This window comes from Dunckerocampus dactyliophorus, chromosome 10 (assembly GCF_027744805.1).
Source record: "Dunckerocampus dactyliophorus isolate RoL2022-P2 chromosome 10, RoL_Ddac_1.1, whole genome shotgun sequence".
Lineage (NCBI taxonomy): Eukaryota > Metazoa > Chordata > Actinopteri > Syngnathiformes > Syngnathidae > Dunckerocampus > Dunckerocampus dactyliophorus.
Window position 1 is genome coordinate 5,060,178 of NC_072828.1, and position 20,903 is coordinate 5,081,080.

At 41.4% G+C, this 20,903-nt stretch overlaps 1 protein-coding gene across 2 annotated transcripts; it reads left to right on the forward strand.

The window, feature by feature from the left end:
- Positions 1 to 44: 44 nt before the first annotated feature.
- Positions 45 to 20,414, forward strand: tbc1d23 (TBC1 domain family, member 23). Of its 2 annotated transcripts, XM_054789272.1 has the most exons (19): positions 45 to 140; positions 4,708 to 4,819; positions 4,903 to 5,008; positions 8,664 to 8,868; positions 8,950 to 9,073; positions 9,155 to 9,279; positions 10,594 to 10,640; positions 11,048 to 11,151; positions 11,239 to 11,361; positions 11,446 to 11,538; positions 12,058 to 12,228; positions 12,303 to 12,345; positions 12,891 to 12,997; positions 13,073 to 13,206; positions 15,504 to 15,548; positions 17,399 to 17,487; positions 17,566 to 17,701; positions 17,779 to 17,973; positions 19,034 to 20,414. In XM_054789272.1, exons 1-19 carry the CDS (start codon positions 103 to 105, stop codon positions 19,116 to 19,118), a joined length of 2,082 nt encoding a protein of 693 aa, XP_054645247.1. In that variant the 5' UTR covers positions 45 to 102; the 3' UTR covers positions 19,119 to 20,414. The 2 variants fall into 2 exon arrangements, with proteins under 2 accessions (XP_054645247.1, XP_054645248.1); XM_054789273.1 differs by lacking the exon at positions 15,504 to 15,548 and having other exon boundaries at positions 46 to 140.
- Positions 20,415 to 20,903: the final 489 nt, after the last annotated feature.

Here is a 20,903-nt window from a genome sequence, read left to right on the forward strand (position 1 = left end):
TGAGTGAACCCGCCCGTGAGTCCGCCCTTGGCTTTTGACAACCTGTCGCGAGACTTGTGCCGCGTTGACGGCATTTGACGTGTCTCAGTCGTCAACACAATAATGGCGGATGCGGCAGAGGAAACGCTACAGGGCAGTCGGTGAGACAATTTGCTATTGTGGTAACAACGACGCTGTATTCCCTCGCACTGACAATGATTTTTACCCGCCTCGCTTAACGAAATCGGATGTGGAGAAACCGAAGATGAGTTTGTGTCGGTAATCCGCTTCGATTTCTGTCACATTAATGTTGTTTTCCTGTCTGTACTCGTCGCCACTTAGTCAGCTGGTGATAACTGGCTGCATGAGTTAACTCGTGACAGAGTCCATACACAGACACTAGTTCATAAAATGGCTATTGTGGAATATCTCCGTGCCGTCGTATTCACAATCATGTATTCAGGTCCGGTTCGCCATCCATCCATCCATCCAGCTAGCTAGTAGCTAGCAGGCTAACAATGGGCTATAACTCAGCCAGATAGCTGAGATTAGACCCAACTGTATTGCATTAACAATGGCCTCTGTTTGTTCGTCAGAGTGAGCAATCAATCAATCAATCAATCAAAATGCAAAGATCGTCTTACAGCTTGCTACCATCATCCTCTTCCTGCAATCTGGAATGTGTGTTAAAGATATTAATGGGGAGGAGGACATTAATTTTGATTGACACCTGTTGCACTCCTGACACACACCGCAAATAAGTCATATTTCGGGTGACCAAATGCCCTGTTTTCCCCCGAACATATGCTGTTTTTTTTTGTTTTTTTTAATGTGATGAAAATTTTTCATTTTTTTTTCAATCGATCCACATTAGGGCACTTTGTTGCATGTGATGTAATCCCTGGTTTTTGAACCTTCTTCTATTGGAATTTGTGTCTTTGGTTATAGATAGTATTTTATTTCACAACAATCACTTGTTAATGGCAGTTACCGTATTTTCGCGACCATAAGGCGCAGTCTCAGTTGCGGGTGCTATTCCTGTAATTAACATATATATAAGGCACACCGCACGGGGAGAACATGCAAACTCCACACAGAAATGCCCAAGGGAAAATCGAACCCAGATCTTCCCAATCTCCAGGCTGTTACTGTGTTGGTCAACATGCTAACCACTAGACCACCATGCGTGGGTTTTCTCCAGGTACTCCGGTTTCCTCCCACATCCAAAAACATGCATGTTAGGTTAATTGGAGACTCTAAATTGTCCATAGGTATGAATGTGAGTGTGAATGGTTGTTTGTCTATACTGTATGTGCCCTGCGATTGGCTGGCAACCAGTCCAGGGTGTACCCCGCCTGTCGCCCGATGTCAGCTTGGTTAGGCTCCAGCATGCCCCCGCGACCCGAAAGAGGAGAAGCGGTATAGAAAATGGATGGATGGAATAAGGCACACCGTATTATTGGGCGCAGGTATGGGCAAACATATGGGCGCTCAAGAGTCAGTGACGAAGCGATAGTGCTTTATTTCTTTGGGCAGATTAAGAACAGACCTCTCATACAGCTTATTAAACCCACTGGAAATCGGGGAAGGTCATCACTCAACACAGCAGCCATGGTGTACAACTAAAAACATCGCACAGCAACGCAGCAGGTAGACAAAAACAGACAAGACACTACCGCTATTTGTGCGGTAGAACAATAACTAACAACTATGTAGCTCAAACATGTAACTTTAAGAAACTTTTCTTTAGGCAATGCGTCGTCGTCTTAAAAAGTTTCTGTCCATTACCATGGCAACCAAGCACAAACAGTCAAAGTGCCCCGTTGTGTGTATTGCTACCGTGCTGGTCCCCTTCTTTGTGGTTCACCGGGATGTCGAAAGTGAGCGGCACGTCGTCCATGTTGGTGATGTGGTTGGGCTGCATGTGTTTATCGGCAATTTTTTTTTTTTTTACTGCAGTAGGAGTTGCTGCGCCACGGTAGTCCTTGCCCGGATGGATAGATGCCACCGTTTCGTTGATCTTGAATTCTCTTGCGGCTGCTCGATTCCCATGTTCCTCACCCTAACCGATAGCCAGTTTTAACTGTGCTTCATAAGCCTGTCTCTTTGTAGGTGGCATTTTCGAGGGTCCTTAGCCAAACCGATGTTGTTTTGCACAATGCACATACTGACACTATGTACTACCTATGGGGAGCGTGCCTTTAGCGTCCTCTTTCACGCCAACCCTTCCCCCTTTAACGTACGCATGCTGTCCTCAGTCACGTCAGCCTTTGCTTTGCTGTTCTCAGTCACGTCCCTTTTTCGTCTATATAAGCAGCCTGTCGGCAGGAAATGCTTCCAGTCAGTCAGGCAGAGCAGAGCGCTCATCAAAGTCACACAACATTAACAGATTTTGAAACTCGGTGCACACATAAGGCACCCCATCCATTTTGGAGAAAGTGTAAGACTTGTAAGTGCGCCTTATGGTTGTGAAAGTGCGGTAATTGGTTCCAGACCTGACCGTGATAAGTACATTTTTGCAAAATAGGATTCTTTATTGATAAATTGAATATTTTTGTAGGTAGAGCATAGAAAACCTGTTTGCGACCTGTTTGTTATTTCATGCCCTCTAGGCAGACCGGGGAACGGACAGGAAGTGAGGTCGGGGATTCAGAGTTGAAGTCAGCCTTGCGATCAAGTCAATCAAACATTACAGTAATATTACTGACTGAATTTCTCTTGGAGATCAATAAAGTATCTATCTACCTATTTATGAGTGTACAATACACATATTACAACGACTTCTGAAAGCCTTACTGTCGTATAAGACTTAGTCCAACATCACGCCCTCTATCACGGGTTTTCACCAAGTAATTAATAAATGATCGATATTTTGTGGTTGAATACGGCCTATTCATAAAAAACAAAATAAAACATGCCTATTTAAGCAAATTTTAGCTACTGTTGGCCTAAATTAAGAATTTTCACGCATAAAAATGGCTGAATGATACAAATACAATTCTACTTGTGACTGAAGTATTGTACATTGGCCACTAGGTGTCGCTGTGTGGTGAGACAAGGACCAGACGTGATCGCCAGAAAAGGCATTTTATTGCAGGCATTTTATTGCACTCTACTATATGGGGTAATGTAAATGCAAAGGTGAATATGAGTGTAATTTCATGTCTTGAGATCCCTAATAGTGTTAAAAACCATATTTACAAGATTGTAAATATTGATTGATTGAGAACAGGTTTTCTATGCCATAACTACAAGAATATTTGATTTATTTATAGGGAATCCCACTTTGTGGAAATTCACATATCACGGTTGAGTCCGGTACCAATTAACCACGATAAATGAGGGACGACTGTAAACTGTCTCACGGTTGAAATATCGCTCCCTCACAATATTGCGTTAAAAAAAATTTAATAAATGATCACTGTTTTGTGGTAGACTATTGCCTATTATTAGTAAAACATATTGAAAGACAAGTTGTATGTAGTATTCTGGTCACTAGACATCAGTAGTGTTATGAGACATGACGTTAGATTACATTACCTTTCACACTGCATGAAGACTGGCTACTGAGCTAGCAGAGCAGAGCCAACATGCCATGGTTGAGATCGAGTGGGGGGGGGAAAAAGGTTCTCCTCATTCCCTGTGGAAGTGGTAAGTTTTGGGCTTCTTTGTCCTTCTTCACCACTCCAAACACTTTAAGTTTAGAATTAAAGAAGTAAATTGGAGAGGCTAACTAGCTACAGTAGCTCAGTAGCTTGCTATGCTTGCAGCGGCCGTCTGTTATGTCCTTACAGTGATATTGTAGCCTGCGCAATGTGATATAAACCAAGAATAATAGGAGTGTAAAAATTACTATAGGGGTGTTATTTCATGTCTACAGGGCTCTGATAATGGTAAAACACGTATTTAGAAAGTAATAAACAGGTTTTCAGTGGTCTAACTACAAAAATATTCCGTTTGTTAATATTGAACGGTACTTTGGAAATTCATTTAACGTGTTCGGGTCTTCTTTTAACCTTTCCAAAACAAAAACACAGCAGCAGTAGCGGCAGCTCCAATTTGTAGCATTACCTTTCAGTAGTGGCCCAAGGCACTGTGAGCACGGTGCTGACGCGCTGCGGGCAAGTTTGTGGTGAAGCTATAGTCACTAGCCGGCTAGTGGCTAGCCAGTGTGGTGTGGCAAGGTGTGAGTATGCCAGTAAAGTAGTTCTTCAGCAAAACAATGTTAATAATAATAATAATAACAATGTCACTGTAGCTTGGTTAATATGCATGTCACATTATATGTAAAGGCTTTAGGCTCAGAAGGCTTGATAGGCAGAATAGGTGATTCCCATTACGTGCGTTCGTAGCTGCGTCATTTTATTTGTTTTTATATTTTTAGAACGCACAGAAAAGAGAGACATATGTGTTCATCTCTCACATAAGGACTGTGGATGATGGGCAAAATAAAGTGCAATTTTCCTTTTAATTTAGGCAAAAAATATGTAACATTTACTTAAATATGCATATTTTTTGGACTGACAACCACAAAATAGCATGATTTATTAATTAATAGATTTTTAGAAAAACTACGATAGAATGAAACCGCAAAGGCCTTATTGAAATGATAAGGCATCTTTGAGTAAACTTCAGTATCATTTGAGTATCTCATTGCCGGGCCAAGTGTCATTGTCAGGAGTGTATCTCTTTGTGTAACTTTTTGACAAATCTCATACATACTCTCAGGGACCAGGATCTAGCTGAGGCTCCGGACTCGGGCGGTTCTGACATGGAGACGGAGAAAGGCATCATCCAGGTACAGGAGAATTCAGCTCAACAAAGAGCGAAGATGTGGAAGGTAAGACTGGCAAGGCAATCATGGCGTATAAGCAGCAAAAGAACGATGATGTCACTCGGCGATCGCTCATGTTGTGTCGCCAGATCGCTCTGAATGTGTCCGGCAAAGGAGACAGTCTGTCTCCCTGGGATGGTATCCTGGATTTACCTGAACAGACGCTCATTCACAACCGCAGTCAGCAGCTGATTGGTGAGCAACTAATGGGACGTGTGGGGTTATCGTTACCTTAACTGGTTAGGAATTGCAAATATATGGGAAGTCTCCCATTATAGCATTTCTCACTCATTTTAAATAAGGTTCAGAGGTCCCACAGTGGTGTATTGGAAGTGCGTTGGAATGGGAACAGTTTGAAGTGCTCATGACACGAAAAAAAGTTTGAATAAAACAACAAAATGAAAGTACTCAAACGTTTTTGTCATACTGCTGTTATAGATAAATAAACAACTGTGAAATAAGAGCGAAATGAAGTGGTGATTTTGACACACCCGCAGGGGAGGTTTCTGAACCGACGCCATCTTGGTTGTGACATGGCTTTGCTGTGACTTCATAGTTCATAGTTAAAAAAAAAGTGACATATTCACAACAATAACACAATAACATTCACTGATATTATGCTGTGATAACCATGATATATCACACACACAAAATGGCCACAAGTATGTTTTTTTGACTGCCAGGAAGTGGCACTAACAGCTGTATGCACACTGCAAAATAAAAGACCAGCATCACTGCTTTTTTAGCCATGGAATGAGCCCCCATGAATGAGCCCCTGCCATGAAAACCAATATAATTCCAAGATTTGTAGTGACGCTGCAATCAAAGATGACCCTTTTGCCGTCTAGCTAGCACGTCAGACCAAGCCAGATAGAAATTAGCACTGCATTATCGGCCAGCACTAGGCTGGTTACTATGGAGCATATTAGCAGAAGAAATGTAAATTGGCTTACTGCCACCTTGGCACGCCTTCCGACAGTCCAATAGTCGGTAGGTTTTTGACTTTTTATTTCCATCTGCGGGGCAGTAACATTTGTCCCACCAAGTTTGTTGATGCATCGGACGAGGCGAATGGTGTCTTTTAGAAATGTGTAAATGCTGACCACGTATCCTCAAGTGTTCCAGCAAAAGCCTTCAACACAAGCGGGCATAATATAAATAAATATATAACAAACAACAGAAATTCACAGAGAAGTGGAGTATAATGTCAGAGAATGTGTTGTAGCCGAGCTTACGTTTTGGGCGGGGCTGTCCGGATCTGACGTCACCCGCCTCGCCTCCTCCAAGCACGGAAGAAGTGACGGAAACTATTAAAAAAATAATAAATATTTAAACGTTTGAGCACACATCCAACACAGGAAGGATGCTTTTCAATGTTCTTTTTCATGACAGAAATAACAAGATGAACGTGATGAGCACTTTAAATATGCTTTTAGTATAGTTTGGAGTGTGTCTATAGCTTTAATGCTATTAAGCTGTTTGTCTCTAACAGGTTTTAGTTCATTTCTGTTTTTTCCATCCCACAAAAGCGCCAATAAGCCTGCCAAAACAAAAACAATGTAACACACACACCACATAAAAATGCTACATGCAAATATGACCAATAGGGCTGGGCAATATATTGGTATTATTAATATAGCAACATTTACTTTAAGCACGATATCAAAAACAATCATATCGTTCATAGAGAGACTGGATTCACACTGTATCTCCCTCATCCCTCTGCACTGTGTGTGCGCTCCTGGCGCCGGGGTGGAGCAGAAGCCCGGCAGCTCAGTCGAAGCGACAGCGGCTGTGGTGGAAGAATTAGTCAGAATGTGCCCTAATTCTCCGTTGTAACTCAGTAATGTGGAGGTACTTAGAATTCAGAGCATAACAAAAAATGTTCTTTACCACCTTAAAACTTGGCACAAACTTCAATATGAGGAATGTGTGAAGCTGCGTGCTGGCGGCACAACTCCTGCCACATCACAAAGAGGTGTCCTATCACATTGCTAAAGATATGGTCCCCGTTGCAAGAGTGGAAAAAACGGCTTTAAAAAATTGCTGAAAACGATGGACTTGCGATGGCCAGCGAGCTTCGCAGTTAAAATTATTTAGCACGACAAGCTCTACCACAAATGTACAAGGAAGTTAGACAGTTGCTAAGCCTGATGCAGTTGACAGGTTGGTGTCCCTGGTACAAAATAAGGATGTGCTTGTGATTTCTAAAAATGTTTACCTAAAAAATACTACTGTTGAATGTAAAGTATTTTTGAGTTGCTGACATTTTAAGATTTGACGATGTGAGCATAGCAAAAAGTTTGTTATGAAAAAGATTATATTTGACTTTTTCTATATTTCTTTCAAAAAGAGAATGTCCTACTTTATTTTTACTTGAAGATTTTGCAAGATGTGCATCTTTCTTGAAGATTTAAAACTCCAAAAAAACTTTCTTGTGAAGTATTTATTTTAATAAAACAACTTGACACGCATATTTGGCTTTGATTTTGTCTAAACTCACTCATATTGGGATATATGTTGCATATCGATATTCAACCTAAATATTTCGGGATATGAGTTTTGGTCCATATTGCCCAGCCCTAATGACCGGTTATATCAGAGGTGTTTTCCAGCGAGGGCCACATGGTGAAAAATGAATGGTTGCAAGGGCGACTTTGATATTTTGAAGCATATGCTACGAAGTTCCATCCATCTTGTACCGCTGATCCCAGATTGAGTCGCAGGGGCAGCAGCCTAAGCAGGGAGGCCCAGACTTCCCTCTCCCCGGCCACTTCGTCCAACTCCTCCCGGCGGATCTCGAGGCGTTCCCAGGCCAGTTGGGAGACATAGTCCGTCCAACGTGTCCTGGGTCTTCCCCGAGGCCTTCTACCGGTCGGACTTGCCCTGAACACCTCCCCAGGGAGGCGTCCAGGAGGCATCCTGACCAGATGCCCAAGCCACCTCATCTGGCTCCTCTCAATGCGGAGGAGTAGCGGTTCTACTCCGAGTCTCTCCTGGATGACAGTGCTTCTCACCTTATCTCTAAGGGAGAGCCCAGCCACCCTGCGGAGAAAACTCACTTCAGCCGCTTGTACCCGCGATCTTGTCTTTTCGGTCACTACTCAAAGCTCATGACCATCGGTGAGGGTACGAACGTAAGTACAGTAGGTCGACCGGTAAATTGAGGGCTTTGTCTTCGGACTCAGCTCTCTTCACTACAACAGAAGCAGAGCGCCGTTTGAAGATGTGTAGCGAAGCCTGCTTTTAATTTGTTTTAACCCTCGGGTGATTTTTTCCTTTTTGTTTTTGACATGTCAAATTTAGAATTTACTACCCTTTGAGGTCCCTAAAGGATATAAAAGACCAGTTGACTTCCATTATAACCACAATTTTTCAATGCATTACACAATCATGCGTTTTCTAATTTCAGGGTTTCATTTTGTTGAAAAATCCAATTTGTCATTTTTATGTTAAAAATTTGACCCCGTTTTCTGGTTGACCTATGAACAAATTTAAATTTGATGATTTTTCATGAAAGAAGCCTTCTTGGGGAAACTCATTGCATACAGAGTAACACAACCAAAATTATGAGCAAAAATTTACCTGAAAGGACAAAAAAAGAAGTCCCTGGGAACCCCAGTGGGACAACAGTTCAATCATAAAAATAATTAAAATTTAAAAAAGAGTGTTTGAGCGCCTCTTCTCTCAAAAGTGGCGCAAACATGTGAGGGAGATGAGAGATATTTATCACATTTTACATAATGAAAAAGTCACTTTTGCATAAAAGAACTTTCAATCTTTTCATTTAAGGCGGAAAAGGGAGACATTGTAATATTTGTTTCTATATTTGTTTGCTGCCCACGTTCAGACCAGCTGGACGCATCGGAGGCAGAGAGGACAGACATGGTGTCTGACGTGGAGGTGGTCATCACGTTCTACTGCAAGTCGCGCAACATCAGCTTCACCTCGGAGCTGAGCTGGCCACACCTCCTCAAGCCGCTGCTGGGTCTTCGGCTGCCACGGAGCGACCTGTACAACTGCTTCTACGCTGTCATGAACAAGCACATCCCACGGTGAGCAGGCAGAGCGCTCTCCTCATCAGCCTCCTCACACCGTCCAGACATAAATTAGCATGCAACTAACTTTTTTTCTAGTGAATGTGTGCCCAAGGGCCACCCTTTCCACCTGTACAGACTACTTCTGCAGTATCACGAGCCAGAACTCTGCTCCTTTTTGGATACCAAAAAGATCACGCCTGACTCGTACGCCATCAATTGGGTGTGTTTGAATTCCTGGAATTCCTGCGTCTCTCCGGCACACTCTGGTTATGAACGATCATGACTCCGCTTTCCTTCACAGCTGGGCAGCCTGTTCTCCAGCCACTGCACACCCGAGGTCACCCAGGCGCTGTGGGACTCCTACCTCCAGCAGGCTGACCCTTTCCTTGTCTTCTTCCTCATGCTAGTCATCCTCGTCAATGCCAAGTAGGTTTTCCGGAGGCCCAACTCTTTCCTGCCATAGAAAATCCTTATTTGTTATGTTATATCTGAGCAGCATGGCTCAGGAGGTTCCCGGTTTGAATCCTCGAGTCACTGCTGTTGTGACATGCTGGTGTATACATTATTGGTTGGGGTCAAAGAGACCGTGGGACGAAGCGGCCACCACAATATTATTATATGATATTATATTAAATTTTTTATTATATTATTTTATTTTTTATTTGAATTTATGTTAGTTTTAAATATAATTGTGGTTGTTTATTTATTTGAATTTATTTCATGATATTAAATTGTTATATTCTAGTCTATAATTATTGTACATTATAATAACTGTTTTAATTGTATGTATATTAATATAATTAATCGTAATAATTCATTTGAATAATGAATATAAACATAATGTAATATACTAAATGTTAGTGATGGGTGGATGAGGCATCACAGTGACACACTCTATTGACACTGTGTTGACACTGTGTTGACACTGTGTTGCTGAATACTGACACCTGGTGGACTTAAAAAATCCCTGCAGAAAACATAGTCGACAGACTCAACTGACACTGATTTGATGACCTATTGTATCCAATAGCGTCATTTACGTATTTGCATTCACATTTTCTTGTTTCATATATGTAATTTAATTAAAAATCCTCTTTGATATTTGAGACACATTTGATAAATTAAGTGAACATTTGTCATAATGTCAAAACCTCAGTGAAAGTGCTGTGAATGACAATGACAATTGACTCATTGTTGAAAGATTTTTATTCAAAAGAATGAGCTTCTCCAGTGTTTTGTAATTCAGTCTATTTCGTTTCTTTGACGCAGTTTCTCCTGCTTTGGAGAATATGCGTTCGCAAGGCACAGAAGATGCTGGTGTGCATAGAAACTGCCGCACAAATGCGACATTTTACCTGCAAAAAAATAATATGAATAATAAACTAAGAGTTATTTTGAAAATAATTTCACTAGAACAGAATATTTGGAAAATATGACAAGAAGTGGGTAAAATGAGGAGATCGATATAACCGACCGCAATATTCGCCAAGCAAAGAACGCGTCAATAACTCGATGCTCGTTTTACGCTTCCATCCTATTGACAGATGCGCTTCCTTATAAACACAGTTTGGCACGCGACTGCCGTGTCGACACAGTTCCGGCATTGGTCACGTGACTATCTTAAAGCGGTATGCGCACCGACACAGGGTTTGCCCTGGGAGCTTGGCGCACGCATCGGCGCATCTGTGTCGCTGGACCCATCACTACTAAATGTAATCTTTGTTGATTTTCTTCCCTTAGAGAGGCTGTCCTTGCGAGAGAAGGAGACAACAAAGAGGACATCATCAGTAAGTTGTCTTCACGCTAGTTCAGTAAACCCCGGTGGTTCTGTTTCCCGGTTTTGGTTCCTAAACACGAGACTCGCTGGATCAGTAATTGCAGCACGTGCCAGGTGGAAGAATACATTCTGCGTTTTACGCTTCACTATGTCTCCCAAGCGGCAGTGCCCCAAAGAAAAGGAAAGCCATCAGCATGGAAGTGTAAATAAACATCATCATAAGCTCATAGAGAAGAGACAAGCAAGGCAGTTTTTTTGTGGCAGTCCAAATGTAACTGTGGTGGGCCATGAATACATGGGAAACTGATTTAGGTATAAGATCGGACTTGCACAAGGAACGGAACTCAGTGGTAGCCCAAGGACCACCTGTATGTCTTGACTGGGTGTCATGTGAAAGCACCGCATTGTCTCTCATAGAAATGCTGGAAGAATCTCCATCCCTGCTGGAGGCTGAAGACATCGAGGATCTATTTTCTCTGGCACAGTACTACCAGAGTAAAACCCCTTTGTCGCTCAGGAAGGTTGGGCTCCTCTTCTTATAGATTTACTGCCCATGCTTGCTCGCTGGCAAGCCTTGATGCTGAGTGATACTTTTTCTGTCTTTCCAGATGAACCAGAACCTGTTTGGTAGCAGCCTGGTGGCTCTGAAAGAGGAGGACATCGACTTGAGTCAGGCGTTGTGCCTCCCCGTGTCTGTCCCTGAAATCCTGCAGGCCAACCAGCTGCAGCAGGTCACCAAGCTTGGAACTCTTTGAGGTTCTACACGCATAAGCAGCAGGAGCTCACGTGTGCTTATATCAGACTTGTCTCCTCAGGATGGGGTGCGCTTCTTTGTGGTGGATTGCAGGCCGGCTGAGCAGTACAACGCCGGGCATCTGTCCACAGCCTTCCATCTGGATTCTGACCTTGTGAGTAGGGGTGTCCCAATAAGACAGGGGTGTCCAAAGTGTGGCCTGCTGCCCATTTGCGGCCCTGGCTGTTTTTTTAATTTTTTTTTAATTGGCCTGTGGCACATTCTAAAAATATAATTACTAAACTAAACTAAAAAATTTTTTTAAAACAGCAAGAATTTAGGGAAAAATAATGTCATTTTCAATCCAATCCAATAAAGATTAAATATTAAATAATGTTTTTGTTAAGTCACAATATTATGATAAACAAAACACATTGTAATTTTTGTAACTTTCTTAACATGCAAGCAAACACTGTTGTTGTGATCACATGGGCCCTGTCTGGTCGCTACTGGGTAGACGTGGTGGGGCGGAGTGCCAGTATTAGAGATTTGAAGTGCAGGCTGATATTGTTTTTTTGTTTTGCTCATATCGGCCTGATATATCCCATATCAATATTGGATGGGGACATCCCCACTTGTGAGTGTTCTCTCCTGATGAATGTGAGAGCCGTGTAACATTCATAAGTCTTTACAGATGCTACAGAACCCGTCAGAGTTCGCCCTTTCGGTGAAGTCCCTCCTGGAGACCCAGAAGCAGTCTCTGGAGTCGGGCTCCATCGCCAGCGGAGAGCACCTATGCTTCATGGGAAGCGGCCGAGAGGAAGAGGACATGTACATGAACATGGTGCTGGCCCACTTCCTGCAGGTGAGAGACTCACAAAAGGGGTGTGAAATCCACGTCCATGCTGCACTTTGCTCAATAAAGGATTTGTGTTGCAGAAAAACAAAGAGTACGTCAGCATCGCCAAAGGGGGATTCATGGGTGAGTAACAATGTTCACGCTTACACACCCTGAAGAGAGTCTATATAGAAAATGGACGTATGGAGCTGTCAATTTGCATAAAATGGCAAATTACACAAAAACAGGCTGAGAACGGGTTATAAATGAGTATGAAATAATATTGTTTTGTTATTTGTCTAGAAACATTCATTTTGATGCCCGCAAAGTCTGTGTGGTGCTGTTGCATTGTATGTTGCACGTGTTACTTGTTTGTGTTTGTTGCACCGTGAGTGAGGGAGGTGTTTGATTTGATGACCTCTTGTTGGTTTGGATTTTTGGCGCTTCTGTGTAGATCCTAACACTTTGATGCCATTTTGGCCTATTAGAAACCTAAAGAAAGATGGTTGCAGAAGAGGCACAATAACAACAGTGATGACAAAAGGCACAAATCTGAAAGCAAAGTCCATCATTTATGACCTAAAACAGTTTGTGGACACGAGGCTAAAATGCATAAAGAAAAAAGTCTTTGAAAGTTTGGATGTGATATAGCATCCTGATTTGTTGATGCTTGTGTTTGGTCCCTCCAGCCCTGCAGCAGCACCTGGTGGACATGAACGTGGAAGGCTTGGACTCGTCCTACATCCACTGGATTGTCAGCACGTCGGGTTCTCACAGCAGCCTCAGCTCGGCAGACGTACGTTTTTGTAGACTTTTCATAACTGAAATGGAGGAAGGTGACGTGTCCACTCTGTCACTCTGTCCAATCCAGGGAGACTCTCTGAGCGACACCAAAGGTGTCAAGTCTTTGGTCAACAAGATGACCTTCGCTCTCAAGTCCAAGTCGGTGAACGTGAAAGAGAAGATGATCAGCTTCATTGAGAACACGTCCACCCCTGTAGACAGGTGAGAATGTTGCCTTCAAAGTGGATAGAATGTTTTGTTACAACAGGGGTGTCCAAAGTGCAGCACGGGGCCCCATTTGCGGTCCGTGGCTGTTTGTGCAGTGGGCCAGAAAAAACATTCTAAAAATATAATTTAACAAGAAAACTTGGCAGTAATTTTATAAGAATAAAGTCAAAATAGCCACCTCCTGGGGCTCCTCTCAATGCGGAGGAGCAGCGCTTCTACTCTGAGTTTCTCCCGGATGACAGTGCTTCTTGCCTTATCTCTAAGGGAGAGTACAGCCACCCTACGTAGAAAACTTCTTTTGACGGCTTGTACCGGCGATTTTGTCCTTTCAGTCACTATTTTGGAAAATTAGGGAGAAAGATATAATAGGGGAATATTAAATATTATGGAAATAAAGTCATAATATTTATAATACAGTAGATGCCCCTACAACGTAAATAATCCGTTCCGAGAACCTTTATGTTAGTAGTAGTAGTAGTAGTAGTAGTAGTACTTTATTAATCCCACAGCAGGGAAATTCACCTGTTACAGCAAGTGTTGTTATAGGGTTGTGTATGTTATACGAAGTGTAAAATACATGTAAATAGCCTAATCCGTTCCAAGATCTTCCCAAACTCACCCCTTTGGCCCTTCAAAGTATTCAAAGTCCACCAAATATGGTGGGAAAATATTACAAAACGTTAGCATAAACATAGTAGAGTAACATTCCAATATAAAATAAGGTAATAAATAAGATTACTGTAAATGAATAAAACTAAAAAACAAAAACAATCTTACCGTTCACGAGATGTCTTGATCAGGAGCGCAAGTGGAGGCAGGAGTATAATTTCCTGCTTGGTTTCTATCGACATCTTTTCGCTTTTTTTCTTCTCCCTTACACTTGGTTTAGGGCCCATGACTACGGTCATTTTAACACAAAGAAAAGTAAAAAAATTAAGAAGAGATTTCAATGCGTGCAAACTAGCTTAAGGGCGACTACGATGAGGAAGAGAGTTGAAGGGAGCAGCATGTCTCTCACACAAACACACGGACGCGCTGGATAATTAGCCAATGAGATGAGAGCGTGATGCGTCAGAAGGCATCACCAAGTGTAGTCTGTTTGTCTCTCTGTCGCTTGCACCGACTTGACGCTTTACGTTATATGGAATTTCTTCCGTAATACGATGCAAAAACTTTACATAAATTCTTTATTTTCAGTGGAATTTACGTAAAAGGAGGTTTACGTTATGCGAGGTACTACTGTATAATATATTGACGAAGATTATTTTTGAAGAAAATTTAAATATTTTTAATTGGCCCGTGGCACATTGTAAAAATATAATTTAACAAGAAAACTTAAAAAAAAACTGTAAAAAGAGAAGTCAAAGGGAGTAAAATCAAAATATTTACAGAACAAAGTTATCTAATTTTAATTTTAAGTGATTAACATTTTTTTGTAGCGTAGTAGTCATTTTTGTAGCATAAAGTTGAAATATTAAAGAGAAATGTTTTTTTAAAGGTGTAATATTATAGAAGACAGAACAACAAATAAAGTTCAAATTAGGTTGCACAGAAAGTTATGTTATGAAAATAAAGCCAAAATATTATGGAAATAAAGGCATGATTACAAGAAGAAATTACAAGACCAAAGTTGGAATAGTCAATTAAAATTAAGAATGCAGAAATGGGGAAAAACATCTGTAATTTTATGAAGATAAAGTCAAAATATTTAGAGACGAAATAACGTCATTTTGACCAGTCCAGGGTGTACCTCGCCTCTCGCCCGAAAAGACAGCTGGGATAGGCTCCAGCTTACTCGTGAACCCAGTGAGGACAAACGGTACAGAAAATGGGTGGATGGATAATATCATTTTAGTAGCAAAGAGCTGACATAATATTATAAATATTTTTTAACACTGTAATATTATGAGAAAAAACTAAATAAAGTTGTCATTTTTGGAAAATTAGGTTGGGGGGAAGTTATGGTATTATTGTTATTATTCTATTATTATTATTATTATATTAAGAAAGTTCAATAATTTGGAGAAGAAAAAAAAGCACAACAGCCAAATTGGGGGGGGTGGGGTGGGGGTGGGGGTAAAGGTCATGCTAATGATAATCTTTCTCCCCTGTATCACTAAGCTTACATGCAGTTTTCTTGAAAGTAGCCAAGTTGTATACTTTTCACTATAAAATTTGGACACCCTTGCCTCAGTGTTAGTGCCAACTACATTCCTCAATCTGTAAAGTTACATATTTTCTATTTTCCCTCGGCAACACTTTATATATTCACCGTACCTTGTACCTTGTAGAATATCTTTCAATCTGCCCTGGCCAGACAAGGTGATTCCTGATAGGTAAGCGCTGGCTACCTGGTTTGTTAGCAATAGCATGCCAACATGGCTGTTCTGCTGTCACATTAACGCATGCCCTTCTGTAGTAGCATCCATGCCTCGAATAACCCTCTCTCACACACGCACGCACGCACACACACTAGTCATGCTTTCACTAACACCACAACATTGTGCTCAAGTCGCTGGTAGGCTTGTGAAGGGCGCCATTGATTCATCCTCACAGGCCTTTCTACCGTTGCCTTTTTTCTAGTTCAGTTGTCTGACATGTAGAAGAAAGAGATTGACCGTTTGCTTGGCCAAGCACATCACAGTAAACAGCCTGTCCTTCCATTTCATCTTTGTTGCTCTACATCACCTTCCTAACTTTTTCAGCCCAGTTTGATGTTGGGTTATTTCACCAACAGTTGCTCAAATACTTCCTCCGGTATTGCCGTAGCATTGATGTAAACTGTGGACTCTTGGAACTTGAAAGGTTTGGCAGTGGAATAACACAGTTCAACTGGAGTTGGGATAAAGTGGGCCCAGAGGGGACCTAATCAGCAGTACCTCTGCTGGTTGCAGCCAAGTAATGCACATTTTGTGTCAATTTCCACACAAGAAATGACAGTATTCCACAATCAGTTCCCATCATCAACCAAATGATTCATAGTCTATTCTTCTGCTCATCCCGACTATTAATACTAATACTGCAGATCCTTGCGAAATGACCACAAACTAGCGGTGCGCGATAATTATCGGACCGATATTAAAATTATAACCATTAATTTGACACATACATGAGAAATCCCATACATTAGAAATAGCTCCAATAACCAATCATTTCTTTTTAAAACTGCCACTACCGTACTGTCCAGGTGAGCAAATCAATCGCTCCTTTTTTTTCTCCTGCCTATGATGTTAACGGACTGTCATAACTTCCCCTGAGCTTTATCATTCAATAATTCACAGTTCAATTCAATATGGCAATCAAGATGATTACACATAATTTATCAGTAGTTATGTACTGTACATAACCTGAGTAGCAGTAATACAGTATGTCAGTCATAATAGCTAAATAGTGTTCATTAGACACACACTTCATGTCTTACATGCGGTTAGCATTTGCTATCAAACATTACAGATATACAAGAAATGCAATTGATTATGCAAAAGACAATGCAGCCAAAGTGAAGGCAACATTAAAAAGGTTTCAGCAATGGGAACATTTTCCAATGCATCATGAAATAAAAGTTTAACAGGCGGAAGTGTAGAAAAGTGTGTAAGTGTAGAAAACAAAACGGCTAACTTTTGTGATAGATATACGCATCCTACCGCTGAGTTACTTTATCCCTAATTGGAATAATAAAGACCAAAGTTGCATCTCTGTGTGTAGCTTGACACATCTGTTCACCACTTTGTTAGCCATGAATCAGGTGGGGAGCTTAATGTCAGCAGACTGATGACATATGACATCTACAAAGTGACGTTTATGTGATGGACCAACACTACCTTCGTGATAGACGGGTAGCTCGCGATGGACGTAATGGGAACCCCTGCTCTAGCCATTATTACGCTGTGCATGTTATGCTGTGTTATCATGTGTATAGAAATGATTACCAACTTGGGGTGAATGAGGTGTGTTTTCTGCAGGAAAAAAGCCTATTTTCAGAGAAAAACACCAGGTTTTCCTCACAAAAAAACCCAACTAAGTCATTGAACCTCTGTGTTAAGCTGAGGGCTTTTCACGTCGAGCTTTTCATTTGTTCCTCCAGCTCTGAGGTCTTCATCAGCCATTGCAGTCGGTTTGCTGTGTGCATGAAATAGCAAACGCTTATGTTGGCTTCCGCCCGCTGATGTTGTCTTTTGCCTTGCAGACATGTCAGCAGCAGCGACCGAGTGGGCAAACCTTACCGGGGGGTGAAGCCCGTTTTCAGTATCGGCGATGAAGAAGAGTACGACACAGGTGAAGAAGCCCTCTTTCAGAGCCACTCTGCACGTTTGGATGAGTGTTTGATGACGGGAGATTCTGCTTTTCCTACAGATGAGATTGACAGCTCGTCCATGTCGGATGACGACAGGAAGGAGATTGTCAACATCCAGACGTGGATCAACAAACCAGACGTGAAGCATCACATCCCGTGCAACGAGGTCAAAGAAACCGGTCACATGTTCCCCAGGTCTGCCAATGAAAGACATGCATTTTAAGTAGGGGTGCACGATAATTATCGGGACTCACTGTTCTTTTGAATTCCAGCCACTTGCTCATCACGGCAACTCACATGTACTGCCTGCGGGAGATCGCCGCCAGGAAAGGCTTGGCTTACATCCAGTCCAGGCAAGCGCTGAGCACCGTGGTGAAGATCACATCCAAAAAGAAGCACCCAGAGCTCATCACCTTCAAGTTTGGAAGCAACAACTCGGCCGGAGTGGAGATCTCAGCGGTGGAACGGTACGGTTCCACTTGTAACTGTTCAGCAGGTCTGCACTAGAAGACCATCCTCATTTTTTTGGTTTAATTTCCTGCATTGGCAGAAGCCCGTACGTGCGCCTTGTAACATGCATGAGCAATTCAAAGCATTTGTGATTTTTCCTGGGCCGCATGTCAGCGCCCGCTGCACGTCTGATATGTCACTATATTGATAAATAGATGCATTCTAATGTGCAACCAGGTTACGATGCCATCTACTGTACGGAATACCTTATATCAGGGGTGTCCACAGTGCTGCCCGCTGCATAATATAAAAATAAAATTGAACAAGAAAACTTAAAAAATAAATACATTTAAAAAAATTGAAAAATCAGCAGTGATTTTACAATAGTAACATCATAATATTAAAATGTCATTTTAAAAGTCCTAATATTACGACAAACAAACAAAGTTGTAATTTTTGGAAAAATTAGGTTGGGGAAAATAAGGAAAAGGAAAATAATATGGGGCATAAAGTCAAAATTATGGGAATGAAGTAATAATGTTACAAAAAGAAAATTGACAAAGATTATTGAAGAAAGTTGAAATTTTTGTAAAATAAAAACAGCAAAAATGGGGAGAAAAAAAGAGTAAAGATGATACTAATAATAGGATTTTTTTGCCTATATTACAAGGCTGATATGCAGTTTTTCTTGAAACATATCACTTCTTAGCATATCTTTACAAAATAAAGGGGCAAAGTTGCATCCTTTGATTTTTTTTTCATTGTGTGGTCCTCGCTGGAAAAACATTTGGACACATTTCCCCTTCGCTCTGGCTTCGTCATCGTCTCTTTTCAATTTCATGTTAGGAGCAGTGGCATGACACTCTACACCAAAAAAAAAAAAAAAGATGTCGCCATCACAAATACAGCTAAATGCAACTTATTTTCTTCTCGATGATGCATTTCTTGACCAATGCGACATAAAGTATACTCCACTACTGTGGTTCAATCTCGTGGTCAGGTGTGGTGTATGCTCACTACAGCATTGCTGCAACATTGGACACTGAACATACAACGAACCGTGTTCCCTCCTCGCAGGTATTTGATACCCAACGCGGGGGACGCCACCAAGGTGATCAAGCAGCAGATCATGAAAGTCCTGGATGCACTGGAGAGCTCCTAAAAAGGAACACGGACGCACGGCCCGGCATTCCCAACACATACAGCTGGAATCTTCTCCAAACTGACGCGGTGCGGTGTTACGGGCTTGGGCGCCACACTGCTGACTGCACAAACAGTGGAAGGGGCCGTGTGACAGACTCCCATGGACATGCCACGGCCCTCTTACGCTAAGTTATGAAATCTGTAATATATAAATATATATATATATATATTGGATATCCTATATTTTGTTTTTCTTGGTTAATGATGAAAACAGAAAACATGACAGTATAATTCCACTTTGGATGCTCCCCTCTGGCCTTAACGTGGTGTACCAACTGACCAGTTTTAAAAGGGTTTCATGTTTAACAGTGTTTCACTCCTGTCACGTTTTCATCTTTTTATTTAAGCGGCGTGGATGGGATGTAAGCATCCACTGTAAGCAATTATAGACTGCAGAATTAGTCCAGTTCCTTTTGGTTCCTGTAGATTACAAGCAAAAAAAAAAAAAAAAAAAAAAACACCAGGAGAGTGAGGGTTAGCCCTTGACACCATCAAGTCATGAGGAAAATGTTTACAATATCACTTTTACCCCCGGGCCCCACCCCAACTGGACATTTGAAGGCACTGTGGCTTCACAGGGTTTGTATTACTTTGCCTGTGGTGAGTTTCCTTTAAAAAAAAAAAAAAAGCCTTTTGAATAAGTTGGAATTGTCCAGCAGGCAGCCTTAAGTAGGAATTGTTTAATGTGTACATACTGTAGTATATACTGCTCAATGCTGTTATACAAAGCATATCTTGAGTTAAGAGATTTGCAGTGAGACTTTCATTCTGTCAGGAGATGACTTATTTGCCTTTGTTTGCATTTAGCCATGCTGAAATAACCTCACCTTGTTGCAATGATGTAGCTTCAATCTGACAGTGTCCTCCTTTTGTCCCGCTTATGAAAGACAGGTTAATAATTGGCTTTTGCAGCACATTTTATGTAGACTTGGTTGATCATCAGTCCGGTCTGTTGTCGATTAAAGAGCCTAAGCAATAACTCCGACCTTTCACAGCATTCCAGTGTTACCAATGCGTTCTGTTGTAAATTGGTGATACTTTCAGTATTTCAGCAGGCTGGAAAAAAAACAAACATTTGTACTGGTTAAATAAACATCACTGGCTTAGGATGGTACCACTAGTCGGGGGGGTGGAATGACAAAAACATCGCACCTTACTGTATGTACCGCTATTATTTTGTAAGCATTTTCCTGGTTTTAATAAATGAAAGTGATATGACTGCAGCAATGGCAGTTGGATTACAAATGTTGACATAGCTTAATATTTGTTACTTGTGTTTGAGTCACTGTTTTTATTTATGCAAAAAACTCCCACACCTTCATTTAATCTACATAATAGTGTTTAAGCAGGGGTGTCCAAACACTTTTCCAGCAGGGCCCACATAGTGAAAAATGAAAGAATGCAACTTTGCCACTTTGATATCTTGTAAAGCAACACACGTAGATATTCTAAGAAGTTACATATACAGTACAGTGGCGTGAAAAAGTGTTTGCCCTTTCCTGATTTCTTATTTCTGTGCATGTTTGTCACACTTAAATGTTTCAGATCATCAAACAAATGTAAATATTAGTCAATGACAACACAACTGAAATGCATTTTTGAAATGAAAGTTTTTATTAAGGGAGAAGAAAAATCAAAACTTGCATAGCCCTGTGTGTAAAAGTGACCCCCACCGGAGTTCAAGTGTAAAAGGTTATAAAACCATTTCTAAAGCTTTGGGACTCCAGCGAACCACAGTGGCTCA